General features: G+C 41.9%; 1 protein-coding gene across 2 annotated transcripts in view; it reads left to right on the forward strand.

Moving 5' to 3' along the window:
- aqr (aquarius intron-binding spliceosomal factor) overlaps nt 1–12,021 on the forward strand; it is a 112,270-nt gene that overhangs the window by 67,861 nt on the left and 32,388 nt on the right. For both annotated transcript variants that reach the window (XM_083632899.1, XM_083632898.1), the window contains 6 exons: nt 236–371; nt 4,503–4,712; nt 7,000–7,137; nt 7,244–7,315; nt 10,022–10,209; nt 11,139–11,310. In XM_083632899.1, the coding sequence (XP_083489025.1) occupies nt 236–371; nt 4,503–4,712; nt 7,000–7,137; nt 7,244–7,315; nt 10,022–10,209; nt 11,139–11,310 (916 nt within the window). The remainder of the gene's footprint in view (nt 1–235; nt 372–4,502; nt 4,713–6,999; nt 7,138–7,243; nt 7,316–10,021; nt 10,210–11,138; nt 11,311–12,021) is intronic.

Below are 12,021 nucleotides of genomic sequence, written 5' to 3' on the forward strand. Positions count from 1 at the left end.
CCACCTACTATTTGCCCTGTGATATTGTTTTAGCTGCATGATTGGATGCATGATAGAAAATCATTACTAAATATGACTATGATCTGTAATGTTACCATGGCATGGTAACACTGTATTCATGTACATCTAGAGTATTGTGATTTTCCAGTTTCCCAAGAGTAAAGGGTGACACCTAGCTGTGTTTCTCCTGGTACAAAATGGTTGGCCAACTGTGCTCTGCTGTCTGTGCCTCCAGATATGGCCGAGTCAACTATGTCCTGGCCAGAAGGCTGGAGCTACTCAGAGAAGTGGGCAGGTTGCAGGAGAGCTTGGACGTCCCAGGAGACGTCTCCTACACCTGCGAGACTGCTGGACACTTCTACCTCTACCAGGTAGGTGTGTGTGTGTGTGTGTGTGTGCGTGCTACATTCGCTAACATTCTTTCTGAATTTTTATTTTTCTTCTCTTCACGGTAGGGCTGCAACAACTAATCGATTAAAATCGATTATTAAATTCGTTGGCAATGAATTTGATTATCGATTCGTTGCCCTTTTGGCAATTTTTTTTTTTTTTTTTTTTTTTCATATTTCATTTGAGTTAAATTCAGATTATTGAAACTGGATTAGCCTGACCAGTTCTACTTGTTTAACAAGCTGAAGCATATGCTCTGCCTGTAATTCAAGAGAAGTCTGCCTTTTAATTTCATATTTAATTTGAGTTCAATTCAGATGATTGAAACTGGATTAGCATGGCCCCAGTTTAATTAAAAGTTATGACCAGTTTAACTAAAAATCATATAGCCTGCCTGTGATTCCTTTTTATTTCATATTAGTTAAATTCAGACTATTGAAACTGGATTAGCATGACCAGGTTAACTTGTTTTATTATTATTATTATTATTATTATTATTATTATTATTATTATTATTATTATTATTAACTTGTTTAAAAACATATAGGCATGTAATTCAAGATAAGTCTGCATTTTATTTCATATTTCATGCAGTTCAAATAAGACTTTCTGAACATGACCAGTTTGACTTGTTTAAATTTAAAAACATATAGGCCTGTAATTCAAGTCTGCCTTATTTCAATTGGTTTTTAGCCCTAGTTGCACTTCTGTTGCACTTTTTTGTTCATTTGAAGTTTATAACAGTGCATGAAGGCATTGTGTATTAAATTAATGCGCTATTTTTTGTGCAATTAATTTGAGTGGTTCAAAAAAAAATCCGAAATTTGGGTCGCGACTTCATGACAAGGAAAATAGTGGGTCCTGAGGCTACACCAGTTGAGAACCACTGCGTTAAAGCACTTTATTTAAGAAGATATGAAGATATCTTTTGCACTTACACCATACATTTGTATGTATTTTGTATTCGTTCATGCCCTGTCAAAGCTATTTGATGTAGCAAAGCCCGGTGAGTTTTTGTTTAACAAAAAAAAAGTTGTTTTTCAATAAACGGATGGAAACAATATCAGTGCATTTTTTAATCCGATTAATCGAACAAATAATCGACCGATTAATCGATTATCAAAATAATCGTTAGTTGCAGCCCTACTTCACGGTGATATCCAGTCTTAACCTGCTATCCCCTGAGTCGTTTTCCATCGTGTTAACATTGAGGCTGCTGGTCAAATATCATTCCTAATTGCACAGATGGTTATCCTCGAAAAACTATAAAAACTGTCCAAAACCCCTAATATTATGTTCCGAAAAAAAACAATGAAATAGTTCAATTCAAGCATAGTCAGCCAGTGCCCACAGTGTCGGGCTTCTGGACAGACTTAGAATTTTAAAGTGTGAGGATATTGATAACAATAATATTGGGCACTCTCACTGTGTATATTATACACAGTGAGAGTGCTGTGGGGATTCAGAGATACTTGCCTTTTTTCCCCAGAATGGATTTTTATATTCTGTATCCATCCAGTTCGCCACACTTATTCATACCGATCACATCCAGAAGTTTCCATTCCTCTGACTCACTTTCTCATTTTGCCTATACAGCAAATAGCCAGATACAAAGTTATCCCCCGTGTTTATTCCTGTCACCTAATTACCACCTTCCACTTGGGCTCCAGGGGGAAAAAGCCACTGCAGACAATTACTTGCTTGCATCCCCATGCATTATTACTTCTGGCTCTAAAATAGACATCTGTAACAAAGACAAGCTGAGCCTGGATCTGTCATCTTCAGCATCCGTAGGACCTTCACTAATAGCCCACAGGTTTTTGCTGAAAAAGAGGTGGCTGTCACTGAGACAGTCCATCACTAAGGTGATACAAATGGAAAGGACAATTAGTGTGGGTCATAGCTCAAACTGGATCCTATAGCAGATAAGTGTCTGGCTTGTGGAGGCCATAGCAAATATTTAGCAGATGACATGTCAGTTAACCGGTGTCTTGTGTCAGAGTTGATGTCCGTAGTAGTATTTATTTTAGGTCCACCATTGTGGCTCTGTGAAATTTGAACATGTGAATATCAAGAACTTTCAGTGTAGGGCGCTTTTGCCCCCACTGTCTAAAAATGGGAGCATTTACAACGTTTTGGGGGCACTTACATTTTTTTAATTAATTAATAATTAGTAATAATGAATAATTACCGTAGGCATAAAGTTGCTAAAGCTAAGTGTGAACAACATCGCTGTTTTGTGTGTGTTCTTCTTCACCGTTGTCTTCTTTTGTTTTGATTGGTGGTTGGCAACCAGCTTGCAGGTGCTGAGTGTAAATGGAAATTAAATGAATTGAATGAAAATAATTAATGATCAAAATCTTGGGGGCAATTTTTTCCCATCGATCACGGTTTTTAGGGACATTCTGAGATTTCTTGGGGCATTTTTGCCCTTGCCCCTAGCTAATTTCCTACACACTACACAACCATCAACAACTAACAATGTTTGTTAATTTCTGGAAGCCGTGCCCATGATGTCAATGAGCGTAGTGATTAATTTGACTATAAATAGGTAGATATACTGTATGTTCTGGTTGGTAGGCATAATAAACCAGTCAGGCAGATGGTAAAATCACCTTTAACACACAATTAAGCAGAGTCGTCGTCCTCCGGTAGGCTTATCTTTTAAGGTGTTGTTTACAGGGCTATTTCTAGAGCTGAATGAATGAATGAATGAATGAATGAATGAATGAATGAATATTTTATTTTCGTGTCTGGCTGCACGCAGCCCATCCCTTACGGGATTATTCAGACACATTTTAAATACAACAATTGTTTCCAGTGCCAACACACTGACACAAAATAATAAACATTATAAATACAATATATGACTCCAATCAGACCTACACAATTTTTTTTTTTTTTTTTTTTAAAGAAAAAGGATGTTAGCGGCTAGACAAGATGATGCAATTTACAATACAAACCACGTGAAGAATGCTTAGAAATGAAAACAAATTGAAACCATGTTGGCATGTTCTATCTACAGTGCCACTATGCATAAGTTAGATGTTTCCTTCTGTTCCAGGCTTTATGGATATAATTAGATATTGCAAATGTATGGTTATTAAATAACAATTTAACAATATCACTATCCAGGGACAGACCTACATATGACGGTACTTTGTCAAAGAGTGTTTTTCTTAGGTCATCATAGAGTGGGCAGTACAGTAGAAAGTGGGTTTCATCCTCAACTACACAAAGATCACAGTAGCCACATAGCCTTTCATCTACTTCAGTTCCATTGTACCGTCCTGTTTCAATATGCAGTGGTAATATCCCAGAACGAAACTGTGCACACAGAGATCGCTGGCTCTTAGATAGATCATACACAACATATTTTTCACAATCATACACAGATTTAAACTGACAATATGTACGTAATTTCGGTTTATCATTGATTTCTTCCAACCATTTAGTTTTATATTTTATCATTGCAAGTTCCTTGAACACCCCCACATCCACCCTCCGCCTGTGGATGTAGAGATGCTCAAGCCCATGCTCCTGGAGAAGATCCAACATTTCTGTCACCCAATGACCTCCTATTGAGAGATCCCACATAAAGATCCTGCTCGCCATTCTGTCATCTGGCAGGTCAAGCATTCTATTCCACAGCTATTCTACCCTGCTGTTTCTGTTAATGTTGTTTAATTAGGTGTTTGGTTCAGAGGAGCACCTCTATATGAGAGCTGGGCTCATTGTGTTTGTTCGTCTCTTAAGGCTTTTTGCAGTTCACACCATGGGTACTGGTTAGGCTGTGCAAAGCCCCTCCTGCACTGTACGTCGTCAACATACTGTAGCAAGAAGTAGCTCTGTGATCTTCTAACTGTTGTTCAGCCGTTCTCTTGGATACAACAACATTGTGCTTCCACAGGATGTTGGCGTTAACAGGTGGAGTTCACTGACTCCCTATCATGCATACCTACAAAAGCGCCAGGCACTTAGATTAATTGAGGGGTTGTATGTGTTTGCGTGTGTCTGTGTTCAATATTGAACATAAAATATCACTACTAGGAGCCCAGACTCTTAACATCCAGAGGATGCTGGTGTCTCTGCTCTCTCTCTCCCTCCCGCAGGTGATATCTCGCTGGGAAGAGTACATGAGCAAGGTCAAGCTGAAGCAGGGACAGGAAGTGGAGGCGGCAGCAGTGGCCACACACTTCCCTTTCCACAAGTACTTCTCAAACGCCCCCCAGCCCGTGTTCAAGGGCCGTTCATATGAAGAGGACATGGACATTGCAGAGGGCTGCTACCGCCACATCAAGAAGATCTTCACCCAGCTGGAGGTAAGCAGGTCACACACACACGAGAACGCTAGCAGTCTCACTGCAGATTACCGCCCAGTGGGATGTAAAGTGTTCACTTGTATGCAAGCGCTATCATGTACATGCACGCACGCACTCCCAAGTGTATCTCCAACCAGTCAGAAGTAAACATGTCTCCCCTTCACTCTTTTGCTCAAACACACACACAGGGCATGTCAGCGCTTTTTGTTGTTGCTCACAGACCATTAGCCAGCTGTGTGTTCAGGTGAAGAGCGTTCTCTCCTCCACCCGTAACCTCGGTGACAGGTCGTCTCAGATGAACAGTGATTGGTCAGACACTGTCTCTTTGTGGATGTGCCCGTGTGCAAGAAGCTCTGCTGCCACGTTAGCAGCATCTCTCTGATTTGCAGTCAACACCCGTCTCTTTTTCTTCAGTTGTTAGAGTGAATCATTATATAAGAGAGCTGCGCCTGTGTTGTTTATTTGCAGATACATGTGCTGTCCCATTTGCAGAAAAGATAAGCAACCCCTAATAGCAAGACAGAATGATAAATTACTTCTCTTTCTCACTCTCTCCCCCACATACTGTACACACAAACACACAGTTGAAGATGGGTTATGGTCTCCCCTCGGCCCGTCCAGTATTTCTACACAGATAACAATAACATTGTAGATTTATGGGAACACCATGAAGGCCTCCGAGAAGCAATAAAGGAGTTATTGGCTAGAGGTAATATCCCAGCACGTGTGTTGACCTTGATTTATCTGGCTGGCCCCTGCTGTATCGCTGCATCAGACACAACACCTCTCCCTGCTCTGCTGTATCGCTGCATCAGACACAACACCTCTCCCCGCTCCCTCAGCCTCGCCCATGCTGCAGTGGAATCTCTCCAGCCATTAAGAGGTGTTGCTATCTCTGGTGCAGTGTAGAGAAAGCCACATTCTGCTGAAGTTGCACATCTGTCTGTGTTTTTTCAAAGGTAAAAGCAGTTTTAGAATAAGCTGCCATAGGAAGATCCTAAGAATGTATTGCCCCCCACCCCCCCCCCCCCCCTTCCCTCATGGAAGTAGTAGACACAATGTGCTTCCTGTGCTCCTCCAATATAGACATCTCCCTCTGCTATTTCCTGGTCAGCAGTGGCCCCACCTCATTACTGTTGGTTAGCCCTTCACGTCTTCACTTTCCTCTCACTGTGTCCATTAATCCTTACCGGCTGGATTTCACCCTTCAACCGCTTGGAGCCGTGGGGGTTAAAAATAGACCTCATCAATATTGCATGTTTTGATCGGTTTAATATTAATGTTAAAATAGTAACACATCAAATATTTATACCCGGCCAGTACCCTGCGAGACTGCTTCTCCCCCCCCTGCCCTGCCCCTGTGGCAACCTGAAAATAGCACGCCTGTTTACTCATATTGCCGCCTCCCACTCCCCCTCGCAGCATGGCTTTCATAGTGCCATGATATCAGCACTCTGAAGTCAACTGACTCCTTTTTGGCGTAAAAAACTGTCCCTGATTTTGCACTTCCATATAAGCCGTGTAAGAGTATCTCCTCTGAAGTGCTCCTCAAGCTGCAGCTATTGAACAGTAACCTACACCCAGTATACTCTCCCCAGGGCCGCCCTGAAGGATGTGGGGAAAGAAGGAGACTTTGTCGTCCAATCAGAGCAGAAAGCAGAAGGATTAGGTTCATGATCCGTTTTTAAAGAGGTAGCCTAGGCTGCCTGCCATTATGCCGTCTTTAAGTTTGGAGTTGTGGTTCTTCCCCAAGGCCTTCAAGACACTTCAATAACAGGAACTAGTTGTAATCAGAATGCTAGGTGTCAGTTTTAAGCTGCTGCCACATGTTTTCAAACACCTGCATTTTTGGGGGGAATATGGATTAGACATTGATGTATCGCTTCTGTTTTATTGCTAATATTGAAGTGTGCCTCTTTTTCTATGGGGGCTTTTATTACTTCACCTTAGATAATCATGTTATCCATCATCTTTCAGAGTGTAATCATCTGTCATTGTTTGAGGAATAGCCCTTCCAAATGTCATTAAAGCTTTCCCCACAACCCCACTCTAGAGAACTGAAGCAAAACATAACTGTATGCACAAATAAATTACTACGTGAAGATACAGCGATCCAAATCAAAGCTCGTTTTCAGATAGGCAATTGTACAACTTGTTTTTTGAATGCATAAGGGAGATTACCGTTTCTCTTCCTTTTTGTGTGTGTTCCCAGTCACATCTGTGTGTTGCGTTTCTAAGATATCAGTGTAGCCAGTTTTTGACTCCACACACTCGTCTCCCCTGGCAGGAGTTCAGGGCCTTTGAGCTGCTGAGGAGTGGACTGGACCGCTCCAAGTATTTGCTGGTGAAGGAAGCCAAAATCATCGCGATGACCTGCACACATGCTGCGCTCAAACGCCATGACCTGGTGGAACTGGGATTTAAGGTGGACCCCTCTTAAGATGTTTAAGCTTGTATTTTTAAGTTCAGTTTATGTGTTGTTGTTGTTGTGTGTTTTTTTTATTTATTAAACTGCTATTTCTCTTCATCAGTACGACAACATCCTGATGGAAGAAGCAGCTCAGATTCTGGAGATCGAGACCTTCATCCCTCTACTGTTACAGGTAACCCTCACCTGGCAATTATGCTATGGACTAAAATTGACCAAGTATTCTGTATAACTCAAAACCATGCCCAAACCCTACCTAAATGACACTAGGCCCTATCTTCCCAAAAGCGCTAATTTAGCACCGTGCGCAATGCAAATTGGGGGCGGGCACATGCGCATGCCTGTTATAATTGTACTGGGCATATGCATGCCACATGCCAAAGCAGGCGTTTCAGCGCTAAAATGTGAGGATAGATGGCATTATCCTATCGTCAGCAGCGTGCAATTACTTTGCGCTAAGAGCTTTGAAAAGCACCTCTTAGTGCTAAATACCTTGCTGCGCTGGGAGCACACCATAATCTCCGTGCTGCACAGTGCAGTGCAAAGTAAAATTCCTTTTGGATATCTCATTACACACAGCCTTGCCACGCCAGGACATCAAATTATGCTGCTAAAATTGGGTATTAGCAGATAATTCAGTGAGGCAATCAACTATAACTCACTGAGAAACTTTTATCACATTGCAAAGAGGGAAATTAATTGAGAAAACTTGTTGGACAATGGACATAGGCTATTTACCTTCATAACCCTGAGGGTTGTGGCACCACAGATGATCTGTCAATAAGCTCTCTATCTCTCTCTGTCCTTGCACGAGTGAGTATACTCTATTACGCATGGAGAGAATTACAGCATATTGCATGCCTCGTGCAAACAGCGATCACGAGACGGGAATCTGATTGGTTTTGATTGACGTAATGCCCAGCATTGCCTGGCCACACCTGTATATAATTCTGGTACTTAAGACCGGCCAAATCCCGTTTGCGCAGGCATTTTGGTGGCGCAGATTATTTTGGCACGGCTCTAATTTGCGCCTGCGGCACGTGCCGTGAATGTCTCCGCATCCCCGCCGAGAATTGCATCCCCAACATATTTCAGGGCTGTTTTAACTTAGAAATCAGGGAGGTCACGTCTACCCAGACAATTATATCACTTTTAAACAGTTACATTTCTGTATAAATCATTACAATATGCTCCCGTGAGGTGGGGATGCTGCCGGGCGGGGGTGCAAAACTCGGCATAACACCTGGACAAATGCGCAAGGTGGACCTCTATCTTCCCTGTCTTAAGGCACGCGCAAACAGGTGCGCAAGCGCAAATAGGGGATATCGCCTGTACGAAGATAAGGTCCACTCTCTTCTACTCCCTACCTGACTCATCCTGTTAAGTAAGTCTTGGTTGATGGGCTCTATACAGCAAAGTCATGCCTGTGTTTGGTGCTCGCGCCTAATTGTCTGAGATAGAGCTAATGTCTGCTTACAGACAATATCATTAAGCACATCAGCCTGTCCAACGACCTTGTCAGAGCTTGTCTTTCTATCCCTCATCTCTCAATGAGCCACAGTAACAACCATGCACTAAGTACGTCTCGACGAGTCTGCTTATTCCTACCCCCCCTTCCATTTTCCTCCCATTGAACCCTTATCAGTGATTGAATCAGCTCTTGACTTATGAGGGTTGCTATATCAGGTTTGTCTGAGGTCAAGCTTCAATTAAAGCTTGTCTAATTGGCAACAAGCTGCAGCAGCAACATGAAGCAGTCATGAGTGAAATACTGTACTCTATGCTTTACTGCCTTCTTGGACTGTAATATTACACTCGGCTCAAGACACGATTTCACAAACACCAATATGATTCTGTCACGTTATTAGACATGATGAAGTTAAACATGTAATACAGCTATAGAACTCAAGGTAGTTGTAGAGCACCAGGATTATATACTGTGTGGACATCCAGTTTGTGGACCTAGATGGAGGTGAATGGGTTAGACCATAATTCATTCATACAGCTACTATAAATCTAGCTACTGATATAAATTAGGATAATTTGTATAATTGCAGTAGTGCAGTATGAATATATTATCTAATTTACATTTCCAGTGAATAGTGCCATCCTGTTGACAAAAAAAATCTTCTGAGGGTTTTATAGTGCAAAAATAGTTCAAGTCCAGCCTTTTCAACCCACATCTGCAAGTACGCACAGTTATGCCAGGAGTTCACAGCCTGATTAGCATTAAAAAGATGGGGTGAAATGAGGGGTAGCGGTGTGAAAAACACATGTGATGTGCAGAAGGGGATATGAATTGCAAGGCAGCTAGGGTGTAGCATCTTATAGTGTAATAATTCTGCATATTGTAATAACTGTGCAAAATAATCAAATTTAACTCAAATTCATAATGTAATAAAGTGATCACCATGTAGTAAAATTACACATAATGTAATAACCTTTTAGCAGATAATGTTAGATTACAAAGTAATTGTGAAAGTAGCAATTTTTGGTGATGACAACTTCAACATAATAGTTAGGTTAGATCATTTTAATGGGTACCATATTTGAAGGAAAACATTTTTCACACCCATTTAAATCAGCAAAGTTTTGTGATTTTTCGATACACCGATGAACGAACAACAGATCAACAAAAATCTTTGCTACATTTGGTTACACACACAAAAAATCTGTAATAACTTTTCTTTGCTTGAATCTTGCCATTCCCGAAGAAGTGGCCACCCCATATCCCATTGAAAAATGGAAATGATCAAAATGATGTTTCACTTGGAGCAGTACTGCTTTGCATCCACTGTATTTCAATTTAAAATTCCCTTTAACCATTCTTATAAACATTTCTTGCCTTCCTCTCCCTCCGTCTCTCTTCCCCTCCCTGTAGAACCCAGAGGACGGCTTCAGCAGGCTGAAACGTTGGATCATGATTGGAGATCACCACCAGTTGCCTCCCGTCATCAAGAACATGGCCTTCCAGAAATACTCCAACATGGAGCAGTCCCTCTTCACCCGCTTTGTGCGCCTGGGGGTGCCCACCGTCGATCTGGATGCACAGGGCCGTGCACGTGCCAGGTGGGTCCCCCTGGCAGAACACATCGATAGTCAGTGTTGATGGAGGGACGATTTTCACTTGAAGCAACTATGAGCAACATTTTCGCTTGTTATGAAAGAGTCTAAATTTAATAATGATGCCTCACATCTTACCTATAACAGCAGATGAGACCAAACCCGAGTGAATCGGCGAGTGCGCTCTTGTTGTTTATAGAGTCTCTCTCCGGACGGAAATACGCGGAAGTGAAGCGACAACAGACCCTAAACAAGAAGAACGGCTTTCCTCGCTACTTCCAGGGGCTTTCTACTCCCACGAACATCTCTCGTTATATTCTAACAGTTTTTTGGAAGTAATTTTGTAATTTGTGGTTAGAGCGAAACGGTTTACGACAGCTCCCGTAAACCGTTTCGTTTCACTTCCGTGTCTCAAGCAGAAATGTTGCTCGTAGTTGCTTTAATTTAACAAAAGATGCATAATGACTCAGTGGCCACAGCAAGCTGCCCTGTCGGTGTGTTCTGCCTTTGTTCATGTCGGTTTTCTCCAGGTGCTCCGCTTTCAACTCATGTCAAAGAAAATCAAAGAGACTTTAAATTGCCCATAGTTGTGATTTTGTGAGTGATTGTCAGTCTATTTCTGCCCTGTGTTTGTCACCCTGTCCAAGGCTGCCCCTTCTGCCCAAATATAAGATGGCCCCCCCTCCACAACACTGAAAATGATTATGCAAATAGGGCAAAGTATTTTAAAGTATGATTGATTTTACAAATTCTATACTAGAATATACAGAAATATGCAATTGTTCCATTGGAGTCTCTCTCTAACGTCTCAAAATTGGAGACAACATTTCATTGTTCATGGGCATGGCAGAGTACTTGTGAAAGTTAAGCATGAAATCTTGGTCATGGACATGGACAACAGTGACAGTATTTCTCCCCATCTCCCTGCCCCTCAGCCTGTGTAACCTGTATAACTGGCGCTACAAACACCTGGGGAACCTGCCTCACGTCCAGCAACTACCCCAGTTCCAGGTGCCCAACCCTGGCCTCACCTTTGACTTCCAGCTGATCAATGTGGAGGACTTCAATGGGGTGGGAGAGTCAGAGCCAAACCCTTACTTCTACCAGGTCAGCAGTACTCACTCACTAACTCACTCCTTAAGTACTACATATCTACAGTTATTACTTCTACCACATGCATATTCAGTATACCACCAACAACACACACACACACACACACACACAGTAGAAAAGGTTCATGGTCAGCAGTGTACAGCACTTGCGTTTCCAAACACAATTCATTAGGGCTGTGCCGATTCACTTATCTCCCGATTCGATACTATCACGATACTTTGGTGCCGATTCGATATATATTGCGATTCACGATTATTGCGATTCTACGATTATTGCGATTCGATATTACGATTTATTGCGATTTTTGTTTATTTTTTTCTTTTATTTTTTCAGTTTGTTTGCTTTTTTACACTAGATTAGAACATGGGAAAAGTTGAATCATACACTAGAGACTGTATATTATATATCATGAGTAGGGCTGGGCGATATAGTTAAAAACAGGGGCGGACTGGGATCATAATTCAGGCCGGGCATTAGATACCAAGCAGGCCAGGCCGATATGGGCCAACGCGCGTGAAATTTGGGCCGTTTGAAGCCAGATTTGGGCCGTTTGAAGTCCAATTTTACAATGAGATGCACCCACTTTAACCCTGAAGTGTAATTATTACTTCAGACTAACTAATAAAGTAATAAAACCACTAGTAAACCAGTAGGCGGCGCCTAGCCTGCTGTTCAGTGAGTGGCCTGACTGCAAGCACCAAAAAA

The sequence above is a fragment of the Poromitra crassiceps genome, assembly GCF_964638095.1.
Source record: "Poromitra crassiceps genome assembly, chromosome: 3".
Taxonomy (NCBI): domain Eukaryota; kingdom Metazoa; phylum Chordata; class Actinopteri; order Beryciformes; family Melamphaidae; genus Poromitra; species Poromitra crassiceps.